At 27.5% G+C, this 17,025-nt stretch overlaps 1 protein-coding gene across 1 annotated transcript; it reads left to right on the top strand.

Annotated features, from left to right (window-relative positions):
• The first annotated feature begins 11,446 nt into the window (after nt 1–11,446).
• On the top strand, nt 11,447–13,333 carry LOC130967951 (uncharacterized). The gene is made up of 2 exons (XM_057893011.1): nt 11,447–11,861; nt 12,329–13,333. Exons 1-2 carry the CDS (start codon nt 11,561–11,563, stop codon nt 13,024–13,026), a joined length of 999 nt encoding a protein of 332 aa, XP_057748994.1. The 5' UTR covers nt 11,447–11,560; the 3' UTR covers nt 13,027–13,333.
• The last annotated feature ends 3,692 nt before the right edge of the window (nt 13,334–17,025 follow it).

Raw genomic sequence — 17,025 nt, 5'->3', positions numbered from 1 at the left:
TTATGTAAAAAAATATTTAAATTTTAATATTTTATTAATTTTTTAATAAAATTCTTAAATTATTTCCATCCTTTATATTTAGCGTTAACTCCGGTATCATCTCTTCTTCCTCAAATTCTAAACCTTCACAAATTTTCTGTAGACATTACCCATTATAATCTCTTTCCTATACCTGCACTTACACTAACACCACCACGCCCCCATTATCTCCCTCCTCAAAAACGATCTAATCGCATTCCTTTCAAACTTCTGGATTGACAACTTTGGCCACCTCAATGCCACCATCACCAACCTTTCCCCTTCCCTCCGCTGCTTCGACCTCTAGCTCCTCGCTTACTAGAAGGTCATCACCGACGACATTGGCATCTACTTTTCCCGTTCCTTCATCCCTTCCTCCACCCTCAACAACCCCTTCTTCCTTTGCAACGTCGTTTTTGACTGTCGATTTCGATGGAATCAGCGTTTTAAGTTTTTCATCAAGTCTCTCAAATACACCACTGATTATGAATTCTTATCAAAGAGAAAAATCAAATCCATATTAACCGCTACTAGCGGCTCAACAGGCACTAGTGCCGCTTTTCTATTGTTTTTAAGAAATTAATTTAATTTTTTTGTTAATATATTATTTATTTTTCAAATTTATTAGATAAATATTTTTTTATTTTAATATTGACGTGATCTTATTTATATTATATTTTGTTGAAATTAAAATTACTATAAAATACTTTAAAATGTTAAATTATAAAACCACACAATAAAGAGGTAATATAAAATCGTCATAGTTTAAAGTTCTAGGTAATATATGAGATGAAATATTCGATAGAGTAAATTTTTATTCTCAACTATTCTAAAATATACAAAAAGTATTTTCAGAATGATAATGCTTCTATTGTATTTCTTTAAAAGTTTTGAATGTTGTCTATTAATTTATAATATTTTTTATTTAATTTTTTAAATTTATTATGACAAAATAACGATATGATGAAGTTTTTGTCCGCTAAAATTGCGAAAATATTTTTAAAAATTAGTTTATTCATTGTACTTTAATTTGTTTTTTTTTTTTGGTGTTTATGTTATATTCCATACATTATTAAATTTTAATTTGATAATTTTTTTATCATTAAGGACTTATTATTTAGTTACTGTAATTTAATTAAGATTTATTTTTCATCACTAAATGATGTTATGTGTATTACGGTTATTGCCATTAAATAATATTTGTAGTAGTATTTTTTAGTTTGTACTTAAATTAGTTATTCAATAAAAATTTATTCGGTAACTCATAAAAATATATACAATGTTATCTATATTTTTAATTTGAGGATTTTTAGTTTAGTTACCTATTGACTTATAATATTTAATATAGTATTTTGATATTTTTTAAAAAATTAGAACACATTTTGCCATGACCAAATTTTACTATCTATTAAATTTTTAATTGGGTAAAGATTCTATAATAAAAAGGATCCATATAATTTATACAATACATTAATAAATACATGAGATAAAATAAGACATATTTTTGTACTATTTTATAATAGTTGTTATTTTGTGTTTAAGGTAGATCTTTTCTAATTTTACTATTTAATTTTAAAAGATATATGTTGTTACCAAAATTTTATTACAAAATTATTGTTATTATTAGTCTTATGAATGTATTGCCTATTTAAAATTTATAGTATTTGTTAATTATTTGTTTTATTTTTTTATTATAGAATTCATAATTTTGTTTAACATTAGGCATTTTATATAGTAGTGCACAATATCAAACTTCTTAATTTATTCAATACAAAAAATATTTTAAATGAATATTATGCGATGAAGATAAAATATTAAAAATATAAGTAGAGTAAGTGAGTACTAACTTCATATTTGCATGGCTTTTAGTATTGTTTATAACTGGTTCATTATAAGAGATTGATTGAGGCATTGAATTAGTAGCAGTGGTGTATGTCTAGACCTACACTAATACAAAAAAAATACAAACTTAATATGTTGTAGATTATCTTAAAAGAATTAAAAATTAGTTCTCAGAAATCAAATCAAATCGCGTAAATTAAGTTAATTAATTTTGTTAATCTTCTATATTAGGATTTAATGTATAGGCAAAATGACTTAAAACGAGGTTATTACATGTTTTGAATATATAGGGTACTAACCAGTTAGGATATCACCACATCTTTTACTTGAACAACTTCATTATAATATGATTCCAGACCTATATTTTTAAAGAGCAATACAGATAATAAGCATAATTTGAATTCATAAGATTAAAATTAGTTATCATGATTAAAGTTAACTTTTATGTCGCGTATAAATGTGATTTTAATTATTTTAAATTTGTTTAATTTTATTCTGAAATGGAGAATATTTTAAAAATAATATTCTTTTATTATATTTTTTTTATTAATTTTTTTCAAAGTTTGAATATCGTCCATTAATTTGTGACATTTTTAAATTTATTTTTTTAATTTATTATGATAAATTAACAATATGATGAGTATTTTGTTCATTAAGATTGAAGAAATATTTTTTTAAAAATAGTTTATTTGTTGTACTCTAATTTATCTTTATTTTTTGTGTTTATATTTTAACATTTCACATTAGAAATTTATTACATATTTAATATTATTAAATTAATATATTTTTTAATAATAAATAATGTTACGTGTTTCATGATTATTATTATTATTGGCTGATATAGTAGCTTTTTTTTTATAATTGATATTTAAGATAGTTATTCAATAAAAATTGATTCAGTAACTCATATAAATATGTAAAGCGTTATCTATATTTTTAATTTTAGAATTTGAAAATTATTTATCCAATCACTGTTTGTAATATTTAATATAGTATTTAGATTTTTTTATAAAATTATGACCCATTCTACCGTGATCAAATTTTGACATTTGTTAAATTTTTAAATGGAAAATAATTTTATAATAAGAAGGATTAATTTTTATTTATGCCATGTATTTAAATACATGAGATGAAATATCAATATTCTTGTATTCTTCTTCTATCATTATGTTTGTATTTAAGTCTGAATTCTCCTGGTTTTATTTTAAAATTATAAAAAATATATATTATTACCAAAATTTTAAAATATGAAAATATATAAATTAAAATAAAAACTAAAAAAATTAAATTAAAATATATTAAAAATCATGATGTTACATTAATTTAACACAATATATAAATATTATTTTGATAATAAAATTATTATATTTGACAACTTTTTATAATTATCTTATAACGTAGTATTTTTGTGTTTAAAATGACTTCATTTATTTTTTTAATATGAGAATGCAAATGCATATTTTTTTTTATTTTTAATATTTTATCCCAAGCATCTACATTAATTTGAAACATAAATATTTTTTTTGTAATAAATTTATAATAAAAGTTTTAGTTAAAGAGTACTCAATACTTCTTTTAATAATTTAGAGCAATAAATTTATTTTTATTTTATAGTTATTACTTTGTAAAATATATTTAATCACTCAAATTTAAAAATACACATGACAAAAAATAAGCGATATGTTAATTTTTTTCTCTTTATTCTATTTGTTATTATTAGTTTTATGAATACATTGTTTATTTTAATTTTTTAATTATTTATATACTATATGATAAAGATGAAATATTAAAAAAATTATTATTTTGTCCACTAAATTTATTTTATGAAATAAATTATATAAGGATATACGAAATCTAAACAAAATTGGACACCAAATTCTAGTAGCTTTTTGTATTTTTTATTAAGGAGTGCTCTGTTATATATGTAATTTTTTTTAGTTAAATAATAAGCATCAGAAATATATAAATAGTGTATATTAATTTAATTAATTTTGTTATAGAATACCAACCAATTATGTTACTATGACATCTGTTATTTGGACCAACTCCATTATCATGCGCTTTCAGTTCTAGATTTTTCAAATAGTAGAATATAGATATTAAGCAAAAATTGAATTTATAGCCGAAAAAATTAAATTATCATAATACATGTTAAGTTTTATGTTACCTGAAACAAAATGACGATGATGATGATGATGGGTGGCTCTTACCATTTGTCTAATTGTAGCTAATTATGTACTTGATAATGGATTTGGAATAGGAATTATATTAGTTGATATAATATGATTGCGATTCGTTCAATTTTCCAATTATATTTGTCAGAATATAAGGTTGCAAGAGCACGATTGAAAGTGAAACAGATATTTAACTCTCTTGAGTAAAGTACTATTGAAGGCGCAGAAGTTTTTTTTATTGAAAGTGAATCAACTTTAAATTCTGTCGTGGGTTGAAAGTGAATCAATTTTAAATCCAGTTTTTGAAAAAAATAAAATAAAATAAAGAATTGAGTACGTAGTAGCAGTTTTTTTATTGAAATCTGTTTTGAAGTCCTGTCATATGATAAAGCCAATTTTTAATAAAAAGAAAATAGGGGTAAAATAAGAAGAAAAAATTGAATACCACAATTCCATATCCCATTATACATTGCTATAGATAATATTTTTTTTAGTAATTATTCATTAATAAATGTTGCAGTAACGATTCTATTTATTATATTTCAATGTGTTTATTTCGATTAGACTCAATGAATTTAATAAAATTCAAACTTATTATCTTGAACTTCTTCCTTGATCATATGGTTAGAATCGTTTAACAGAAGATCTTCAGACCATAAAATTTTTAAAGTAAAAGAAAAATACAATAAAACATATTAAAAAACCTAAAAAAATAAAATAATTTTTAAAATAGAATATATATAAGAAAAATAATAAATTACAACTTACTTGGCCTATCACATAGAAAAATAAAGAGAACGAAATAATTATGAAAGTTGAAATAACAAAAAATATATAACACAGTTCTTATCTTAACACATTTAAATGTTATATGTCAATCTAATAATTAATAAAAAATAATATTATCCAATGTAAAATAGATTAAAAATAAGAAAGAGATTAACAAAATCAATTAACAAAGTTTTTATCTTAAGTTGCCAGATTATTTAAAAAATCAATTAACAAAGTTCGTATCTTACTATATTTATTGTATCTTACTATATTTATTATATTTATTGTGTTATATGTCAATCTAATAATTAATAAAAAATAATATTTTTTAATATAGAACACATTAGAAATAAAGAAAAAATTAACAAAATATACGTAGAAATTTTTCATTCTACCATTGGTAAATATAAATTTTTTTACATCTTTTATATGCCAATCATATGACAGATGAATAATATTAAATTAATTAATCTTTTTGCAATAACTTAAAAAATTAATAAATGTCAATTTTAGTACTCTTTATAAATAAATGTCAAATTTAATACTCTACATAATTAATAATTTAGATAGTTTAGGAAATTATAAACATAAACTTTAATAATACGTATCAATTAATAAACATAAACTTTGATAATACGTATCAAACAATGCAAAAAAAAATATTGATAAATTTTAATAAATATAGAATATATTTATAGATAAATTTTAATATTATAGAATATATTTGAGTAGTAGTGTTCGATCTATAATTATACAAGAAAATACAAACTTTAGATGTAAAAATGGAATAAGATAAAGAGTACTTGTCCTTTGAATTTTTTTTTAAAAAATAAAAAATTAGTACTCAAAAATAAAATAAACCGTAAATATAAAATACCAATCACTTGTATTATTATAACGTCTATTATTATTTTTCAAAAGGTACCTGTATTTGGCAATGAAATTGGCATAGAAATTGTATCAACTTCCTTGTCAAATTCTCTTACGATAATTTGCAGGTGTTCCTTTCTTAGTAAATGCATGTCAGAACCAAAAGATAGCAAGATGCAGAAAAAAAGATCGACAACAGTGAGAAATATTTGTAAGTGGAGCAGTTATTTAATTTCCTCACGATTGCAGCAGTTATTTAATGGGTTAATGACTTTTTTTAAAATTATAAACAAAAATATATTATTACTATTTTGTCCTTAAATTTGATTTGTAAAATAAATTATTTGAGGACAAATAGTGTCTATAAAAATTAGATACCAAACTCTGATATTGACTTTATATATTGATATAGATATAACCGACCATTTTTCAAGACAAGATTGTTTAGGAAGTGCTGCTCATGATTTTAGAGCCAATATATGAAATGTGATTTGAGTACTCTTTTGAATGGAATGAAAATTAGGATGGTAGTTGTGCTGTGATGAGGCATACGAGGGATAAGTTTGTGGTTGATTTATGTGGTAATAAAAGACTATGAAAATTTGAAATTTGAAAAAAAAAAAGATATGGTGGTAGAGTTAAGATTGAAGATAAAGAAGGGAGGTAATTTAAAAATTTTATTAAAAAATTAATAAAAAATTAAAATTTAAATATTTTTATCACATAAAATTCATCGTTTATAAATACAACGTTAATTTTATTATTCGATAAATACCTTTGTAAACGTTTATAAAATGTATTCGTACAAATGCTTATTTTTTCTAAATTAATATAAGAATTGAAATAAATTAAATTACTAAAATTTTCTTAATTAATTTAAAAAAATAAAGTGAAACGCACAACTTAACCATTTGGCCATCTCCTTCCTTCATTTTTTCCATTCTACTCAATAAAATTTATCATTAATCATTGTTATAAGATTCAAAGAAGTACAGAACAGAAATTCATTAACAACATAAGATAAATGATCTTAATCTTTAAATTATATATTGAAAATTCTACATCTAAACTAAGAATAAAAAAATATAAAAAATTACAATAAAAAAATAAAATAATAAAAATAGATTCAACAACTTTGGACCAATTTAAGTGTAACCCATGTTGTCCCCAAACCTCCATTGAGCATAGGTACCACAAGCTTGTCCAAGAGACTCTACCTCAAAAGAGCCTGCAACAATTTTAGTTTAGGCAGCAAACACATTGATTAGATACATCAGATTCAAATCAACCACTCAATTATATGAATCCCAAACCAATACTACCGGAAGCTTAGAAACATACAATAAAATGCAAGTAAAACAAATAAAATAAAAATAAATAGTGAAGACAAGAGAATAAAATCTAGATGAATCAAATAGAAATAGAAATAGAAAGAAAAGAGAATAAGCCAAAACCGAGGAAGAGCAGAGAAGTCATACATAAACAACAGAAAAACGTAGAGGAGAACAAAGAAGAGAAAGATGTAACGGTGACTTATCTTTGTCATCGTGGCTGATAAATTACTATTTTATGATATGTTTTGGATTGAATTGAGTGAGTTTTGTCGACTATTCTCATACTTATTCATCTAAATTGCATGTTTTTAAGTTTTCTTCCTAATTTTGTGTTATAATGGAAAACATGTTTTTTAGGTCTTAAAATTATTAATTTTTTAATTCTCTTTTATTATCATTCAATGCCGTGATGTGTTTGTTAAGTGTTTTCAAGTTTACAGGACATGAATGACTTAACGAATGAAGATGAAGCATGTTAAAGTAGAAGGAATACAAAAAACTAAAGAGTTGAGAAGCGAGGAGCGATGCGCACGCATGACCGACGCGTGCGCGTTACCTGGAGCGTCGTTCAGCGATACATACATGTGACTGACGCGTACGCGTGACTAGTGCAGAAGTTCAGCGACGCGTACGCGTGACAGAGCGTCACGTGCTGCACTTAACAGAACTTGATGGGGGCGATTTCTAGGCTGATTTGGACCCACTTTTAAGTCCGAAAACGCAGACTAGAGATAGGGATGGAGATGAGACTGAGGGACTTCACTTTTACTTTAGTTTTAGTTTTTAGTTTTTGAATTCTAGCGGAAAAACTCCTACTTCTCTCTAGGGTTTGAGCATTCTTATTTTCATCTTCGAATTGGATCTTGAGAGAGTTGCTACTACCTTCGTTCTTCATCATTTGTTCCTAGTTTCTTCTTTGACTCCTTTATTTACTCTTTTTCATTTGATTATTGAATTCATGTTTGGATCTTGTTACTTTTGAATCTTATTAATGCATTGAAGTATTTTTATGTTTAATTCTATTGCTTGTTTGAGTCGTGTTAATTATTGTTCGTGCAAATTTTAATTTAATTAATTTTTCATAATTATTATGTCTTTTATTTACTCTTATCATGTGTTTATGAAAATGGCATTTATGTTAATGGAGTAGATCTTTCAACTTGGCTTGGGGTTGATTAATTGGAAACTCTTGAGTTGTGATACTCTAAGTGTTAATTTGTAGTTGGAAATTGCTGGCTAACTCGGTTTTTACCAACTCTAGTCCTTCCCCATGAAGTGACTCAGACTTGTGAGTCAGAGTTAGTGACAACCATTTGACTTTCCTTCAATTGTTAGAGGATAACTAAGTGGGAGCAACGAACCTTTATTATTATACTTGGGAAAGACAACAAAGATAGAAACTCCAGTTCTCTCCTCTAGCCAAGACCTTTTATTTCAAATACATATCACCTCTTGTTATTCATTCATTGCTTTAATTTCTAGTTATTTATTTTTTTCGTTCTCAAATTCAAAAAATATTTAGAAAAATCCTAACCAATAATTTGCATTCTGTGTCAACTCTTAGGGAAACGATCCGAGATTCTACTCGTAGTTATTTGTTTTTAATTGTGACACATTCTAAATTGATAGTGAAATTTTCGTCGGTTAAGACTGTACTTGCAACGCTATTTTTATCAGAAATTCTTAACCGACATTTTTCCATCCATCAATTTTTGGCGCCGTTCCCGGAGAGTTGCATATGTGTGCTAAATTATTGGTTGGTGTAAATATATTTTATTTACGTAATATTTTTTAATTAATATTTATTTGTGTTTTTTTCGTTTATTAATAGTATTTATTATTTATTTTTCTTAGTATATTTTATTGACATGAGCTCTATGTTTCTTTCATTGAATGATGCGTTCATTACCGGATCCAAGTCTAGCAGTATTTGATCCTGAAATTGAAAAAACTATTTCACATATTAGGCGGGCTCGGCGTCAGTTAGCCTCCGAGGGTGGTAATGGAGTTTCGCCCAATTCACCAGTCTTATCTGAGGTTGAGTCTGAAGTGTCATTTGCATAAGAAACTAACTCCTGTCCTACTAATTCCATTGACGTCTCTTCTGTTGATTTAGGTGCAGATACTATGGCAGCTTCTAGAAGAATTACGGAAGCGGGAGTTCCGGATTTTACACTTCAACCATATCAAGCGCGTCATCCGAATTTAACTGCTGATTTTGAATTAAAGACCGCATTGATCAATCTTCTTCCTAAATTTCATGGTTTACCCGCTCAAGAGCCTATCAAGCACCTCAGAGACTTTCAAACAGTTTGTTCAGCTACTAGGCGACATGGTGCGGATGAGACTGCAGTTTGGTTATATGCCTTCCCATTTTCTCTTGAGGAAAAGGCAAAGTAGTGGTTCTACACTCAACCCGAAACTATTGTTACTAATTGGGATTTGCTCATAAGGGAATTCTTAGACAAATTCTTTCCAGTGGAAGTGTTACAGATAGACTGCGAAAGAAAATTTTTTGCATCATTCAAGGTGAATCAGAGACCCTCTATGAGTATTGAAAATACCTCAGAAATCTCCTTGACTCGTGTCCCCATCACATGATTGACCAGTTGGTGTTAATTAGCTACTTCTGCCAAGGCATGAAGTCTCGAGACAAGACCCTCTTGAATGCTGCGAGTAATGACTCTTTGACAAAGTACAAGATGGCGACAAAAGCGTGGCAACTGATCACCGATCTAGTTGAGTCTACCCAAAATGCAAGGCAAAAGAATAATCATCCCAAGGCTATTGCGAAAAATAAAAAATAAAAAATTAATACATTAGATATTATTATTTACGTACTAATATAATATATTATCGATTATTAAGTTTATAATTAATTTTTAACCCAATTTTTGGTAACTAAAATTTAAATTATTGAAATTATTAAATACTGAATATTTTGCACATAACTAATTTTATTTTTATTATTGAAATTAAAAAAGAAAGAATTGTTAATCAAATTTAAAATAAATTTAAATTTGAGTAAGAAAATAAAAAAAATATTTTAATTTTTATTTTACTAACTAAAATTAATTTTAAGATAAGAAATTACTTTGTACATCATATTATAGTAGGATAATGTGATCATTTATTATTTTTTTAATGGTAAATATTGTCAAATAAAATAGTATAATAAATTAAAAAAATGTATTTACCAGTTTAAGAAATACTAATTTATTTTTCAATAAAATAAATTATAAGAAGAATTTAATTTTAAGTATACCAAGTATACTGATGTTCCAATAATTTTAACCGTTGATCTTAATTATAAAAAATATATATAATATATATTATTAAAATCAACTGTTAAGGTTACTAAAACACCGGTATTTTGGGTGTATTTGAAAACTTTTCTAAATTATATATTGAATAACAAAAGTTGTTATTGGTTTCTCTTCACACTAACTAATACTCAACCATGGTATTTTAGTACAAGATATTACCAAGAAATATTAATCAATCTAATAACTTTTGTAATGACATAAATTTATAAAGTTAAAAATTTAAAAATCATGTCATAAAATATGAATCTTTAACAAGTAACAATGTAGATCATATTATTTTGACTTCAAGAATAAATACGATACCAACAAGTAAAATTATCTTAGGTAAATTTTAACAAAGACAAAAGTCCATAAGTATTGCTATTAATGAGAAATTAATCTATTTTAAAGATAAATACACTTTTTATCTACAGATTTTCTAATTCGGCAAACCGATGACTAATCTACTACTTATTGATATTCTATTTATTAAGAGTCTGAAGCTATTAATGGATTGTTACACACAAGATAAGATTCGAACTCTAAATACTTGCTTAAGTGGGCAAATCACAAATGAGATGATCATTCAACCAATTCAAATTGATTAAGCCAAATACTAATTATTTTTAATATTTTTTGTTTAATTTTTTAATAAAATTTTTTATATAATTTTATATATTATTCCGTGCAGAATACGGAAACATACACTAGTTAAGTGTAAAAATTGGATTTTTATATAATAGAATAAATAATAAATAAAATAATGGATGAGTAATAGAGATAATAGATAATAGGTATAAAAAGGAATTTTAACATTAAAATAATGACAAATTTTCTTTGGTGGATACATCCTCCTAAAAATGTTTTCCTGTATAGGCCCCCGCTTTCGTTCTGTTTTGTCAAGGACTTTCAGGCCCAAATGGAAACCCAACGTAGCATTTTCCACCCACTAACGACGTGCTCTCATTCTTCTAACGGATCTTCCATGCGCTGCACGACTCAACTGCAGAGCCATCTCCTTCTGCTTCGTGACTTAGAAAATCTGTCCCTTGTCCTACCTCTATTCTATCTCTGTAAAAATACCTCTGTACCATATAAATCACCAAATTGAAATTAAATTAAATAATATAAGCCCAATGGGTCAACCCGCCCCAATGTATCACGGGTAAACCTCGCCCTTGAATAATTTTTCTAAAGAAAAAATGAACGGTAAATCCTCTCTAAATCCCAACCCATAGGCATAGCTATGTCCACCACTCTTCTATCTCACACCCTCTCTTTCAAACCCCATCTCCCACCCGCCAAACCTCAATGCTTTCTCAGGCCTCCGAGGTTTGTTACTTTATCTTCACCTAAAGAACTTTCCAGAATCTCTCTTTTGAAGCGTTTTGCAGCAAACGACTACGATGGCGCTGGTAGTGGCAGCGGTTTTGTTGATTGGGAGAAAGCAGAGAAGGAGGCTCGAGCGCGGAGCACTATGCCAGAACGCTTTCGGTATCTCGCTAAGGAAGCTCCTGATCCTCCTATCAGGTGGCCTTGGCTTCTTGGTCAGTCCCTTAACCTCTCTATTTTTCTATTGCTTTCAATTTTTAGAAATTCAGAAAATTCTATGTGTTTGGGCCACGAAGTCTGAAATTTTATTGTATTAGGGGTAATTGCATGAATGGGCAAGTATTTGTAAATCATTTTGTTGCAATTCAAGTGCTGTTGGAGTGTTCAGTTTTTAGACACATTCATTTATCCATGAATTTCTTATTGTGCTGTGGAACAGAAAAGGGTTTTGATATGTCCCCCAAATTTCATTCTGGTGTTTATTTGGTTATTCATAGCAAAAAGTTCATGGTTGCTGCAATTCTGAAAATTTCTGGCTACTCTCTAACCTCATAGCCGTGTATAATGAGAAATTTCTGGCTACTCTCTAACCTCTCATGTGGAAATTAAAAACTCTAAGCTTTCAATGGTCAGTTGATCTCTTTTTTTGTGTACTCATGTGTTCTGTGTTACTTTTGTGCAGTACTTGGCTTTCTCATCTATGCTTGGAGAGCTGTTCTATTTGAACTATCGAACTGGAAGAATGTTGTCTTTGGTATTGTCCGTTTTGTAGGGAACCTTTTGACATATCTTTTCGCCATACTGTATCGATTTATAGGAAGCCCGATTACTTTTTCAATAAGATGCCTGGAGGATTCGTTCTATACTGTACGAGCCTTCTACTCTTGGACAATCAACAATGCTCCCATACCAGAATTGACCACAGTCATTGTGCTCGCGTCGGTTGTTTTAGCAATTGCCGAAGCTACCGTCCCTAACTGTATCAACAAGCAACCTTATGTTTTGACTGTGTCTGGTCTTATTGGCTATGCAGCAGTTAGAGGCTATATCTCTGAACCTTTTTTCTGGACCCTTCTGCTAGGGTTGTACGCTTTCTCAAAATTAATCAAAAAGAGAGACAATGTTTCATGCGCAATGCCTGTTGCAGCTGTACTAGCTGCTGTTGGGGAGACTTGGGTTAGAGTTTTGGTGTTCATCACATTTATAGCGTTGGCTACTTATCAGTATTCCCAAACACTTTCCGAAGGGAAACAGGTTGAAGACCAAGAAATGACAGAAAGGAGGATTCCAGTACCACTACTTGTTGCTGCTTTAGCGATTGGCTTACGCTTCGCTGCTAAGTGGGCCGGGTATCGGCACTTGACGTGGATGATTGTATGATCGCCGAGAGAATGGAGTTTCTTGATCTAAGATTTTTGAGGTAGGATGACTAGAGCAGTTATTGTTCTGTTCTGTTATTATGCATATTTGGTTTTCTCATGTTCTGTAGAATAGAGGATTGTATCACAAGGCTTTTCACATATTCTTGTCATAAAAAAAATTGTTATTCCATTTAATAGTCATCCGTTTCAATCTGTTATTGTCATGTAATATCACCAGCAGTTTCAACCTAACTTGATTGATAGTAAGGACTGCAGACTCCAACTAAGTTTTAGATTGTTATATCAAATGGAAACTTTTGACTTCATCTTCATGTGTGTTTTTTCTTTATTTCTTTTTGGATATAGACTTAAATTTGGTTCAAGTTTTCAAGAATTGTTGGTATATAGTTTTGATTTTAGGATTTACTAGAAAGAATGGATATTTTCTTGTGTAAATTACACGATTTGGTCATGTGCACATCTATTAGAAAGGTTACACCGAAAAAAGGGAAGAAATTAATAAAAGATGAGAAATCAATGATGAGCTGATGAGCATGCACGTTTGACGATGTAACTTAATCTTATAAAACGTTACAAAAGTATCTTGCCAGTTGTTTCAAGCTCAAGCTCATGTTAAAGTCTTTTCGTCTTAAGAAACTAGGTTCATATTTGCAGAGAAACCTGCGAAGTATTGTTAGGCTTTTTTCGGTTAAGTTTTTCGAAGAGATACTTGTAATTTTTACAAAGACTTTGTTTTGTATTTGTTAAATAAAAGAATAATGAATTTGTATTATTTTTAAAGAAGTACGTTAGAGGGATATTAGATTTTATTATTTTTTATTATTAATATTTAAAAGTATAGGTATATAGGTTAAAGAATGTTATTGAAGAGGCTATGTTAAGGAATTGTTTTTAGAAAATTATTGTAAATAAGAGTATAAATTAATAATAAATAATAATATTATCTTATATAATATCATATGAATGAATCAGTTTAAAATTAAATATGAAAACTAATATAATCTAATTCATTATTCATGCCATTTATTAAAATATGATAAGAATAAGATCAATCCAATTTAAACTTTTGCAAATATATAAATTACCTATTATAGAAGAACACACATTAAGATATCATTAATTTAAAAATATTTAAAATATTTAGATTAATTTAATCTTAAGAGTTTTCTTATTTCTTATTTAAGATATCAGTACACATATATAGTTCATGATCATTGGTCAAGGGTATAAACGATAAATAAATAAAAAAAATTAAAACATACCTTTATATTGGAAAAGCTCTTCCTAAAGTGATTTTTCTCTAAGTTTGTGTTTCTAGACGTTTGCCCCGTTGTTTAATAAAAAAAGGAAATAAATTAAAAATATTGTTGAAAAAAGTTAAGTTTGACACCAAATATTATAATAGAAAAATGTAAAGAAAAAGTATAGGGAGTTAATAGAATATTTGTACAATATGTACAATAAAGGTTTAGAGAGTATTAAGAATATAATTATTAGTGTTATCTTTTTTTATCAGCTAGCCCATTGTACACATTAAAGATTTGTTATATATATAAGCTTTTTTGACTGGTTTGATGATTTGAGATATTTATTAGCCCATCGTACACATTGGAGGTTTGTTATATATATAAGCTTTTTTGACATAAAGTTGGCATCGGTTTAGACTATTAAATGATCCCATAATAAAATATATTTTTTAAATTTTTTAATAACGGCTAAATAGTTCTTATTTAATTTTAATTACAAATTAATCTTTTATATATTATTTAATTATAAAATCTATTTTTTATTTTATAAATTATTATTTTATCATTCATTTATCATGTTTATTAATAATAAAAAAACTAAAACAATAACAAATTAGATCTTCTATTGATCGTAATAAATATTTTGCAATCTTAATCGATCATAATTTTCCGTTTATATACATATTGGATTGAGAAAATCGTGTTTGTTAAAAATTTAATCGATTGGATACACAAACCAATCAATTGAAATCCAGGCTTCCTAAATTTTAATCGATTGGAATTGATACCATAGTTCTAAAAACCGAACCGGATCGGCCGGTTCAATCGGAAAAATCGAAAACCAATCACCTAATCAATTCGGATAAGGTCAAAAACCATAAAATCGGTAAAAAATCGATCGAACCGGTAGTTAACCGGTAAACCAGGAGAACCGTCCGGTTTTTTCGCGGTTTTTAGTTTGAAAGTTAAAACATTAAACAGCGTCGTTTTGGCTCTTTGGAAAAAAAAAAAAAAAAAAACTCCTAAACAAAACGAAGCCCTAAATCCCCTAAATTTGTTCGATTTTGATTTTGTTTGCGCTAGGCCACATAGTTGCAGGCAGGGAGAGAGAGAGAGAAATGGAGGGCGGAGACGAAGGAGTGGAGATGGTAGCGGAGACGGAGGACCTTCAGCAGCAGACTAAGGCCTTCGACAAGCTCACCGACCGCGTCGAAGATCGCCAGCTCGATTCCACTCGCGTCCAAGAGGCCATGGCCTCCATTGCTGCCTCTGCTCAAGCTGACTGGAACACCATGCGTTTAAGGTTACATTTTCTTTCTTCTATTTCCTATTAACATTTCCTTTTCCAAATTTAGGGTTATGCTTTCAACATCACTAATTAGTCATGGAAGCTGGATAACCGTTATATATATATCATAACTTTTTGTTCATTATTTTCTTGCGTGCTATTTACTTTGTCGATTTGAGCATGACTAAGAAGAATGGGAAGCCATGGAGCTTTGATCCTGGTGGTTATCCTCTCCATATATGCATACAACGATAGTTTAAGAGATGTGGGAGCAGGGTTTCAACTTTAGTCCTAGAGTTTCTAGTTTAGAATGTGGAACTACTTGAAATTTAAACATTCTTAATCTCGTATTTGTTATCATTAGTGTTCTGTCACCTTCTGATCTAGGAACAAACAAGTGTTGTTAGAGCTTGACCCCATGGCTGCAGTGTCTTTGGTTCACTCTTAATGGGTCCATCTTCATTATGTGCTTTTTTTTTTTGTTTTTAGTTACAAACTTTAATGTTTTAAGTTGTTTGTGAAACTCTGATATTAAGTTATGGATTATTTATTAATGGGTCCATCTTCATTATGTGCTTTTTTTTTTTGTTTTTAGTTACAAACTTTAATGTTTTAAGTTGTTTGTGAAACTCTGATATTAAGTTATGGATTATTTATTATGTAAAATTTTAAATTTTATTAAGTTAGAAATTATTGAATTTATATATTTAAAATTATTTTTAGTTTTTTTAATAATTTTATTTATTTAATTAAACTGGTTGAATTCCGGTTGAATTCCGGTCGAACTAGTAAATCGTTGAACCAGTGATTTTATTGGTTTATTGACTGGTCCGGTTCTCGCAACCTTTATTGATACACAATCAATTAAATTTTGTACTGCATGTGGGATTTTTTTATTCAATTGATTGAAATCATCAAAACAATTTGAGAAATACATAGATACACGGGAATAAATCATATTTAACAAGAATTTTTTCATTATAAATTAAAAAAAACCCATTATTATACTCTTATATATTCTAGAGACGATGATAATAGTTGCCATTGTCTATTGTGAAACTTAATAATTTGAGTTAGTCATTTTTTTAGAATTTAAAGTGAAATTCGCCTTTCTCTGCATAAAAAAATTCGTATTTGAGAAATTAAAGTTGAAAAATTGGGTTTTGAAAAATAATAAATTTATTTTATTTCAGAAAAAAATCTATTACCAAAAGATAAAAAAAATATTTTTTATTAAACAATCAATTTCATGAATAAAGAATCGAAACAAAGAATTGCAAAATTAGATATTATATTCACTAATCTCGATTTTGTAATCAAAACAATGGATTGTTTTCTAAACACTAGTGAAAAAATTGATTGGATCTCTATCGCTAACTGTGATTATCAATTAATGATGAACAAATATTGGATATTAAAGAGATGGATAAACAATGAAAATTTTTTTGATATTAAGTAGATG

This window comes from Arachis stenosperma, chromosome 3, assembly GCF_014773155.1.
Source record: "Arachis stenosperma cultivar V10309 chromosome 3, arast.V10309.gnm1.PFL2, whole genome shotgun sequence".
Taxonomy (NCBI): domain Eukaryota; kingdom Viridiplantae; phylum Streptophyta; class Magnoliopsida; order Fabales; family Fabaceae; genus Arachis; species Arachis stenosperma.
The sequence above is the reverse complement of the archived record's forward strand: the minus strand, read 5'-3'. Positions and strand labels throughout refer to the sequence as shown.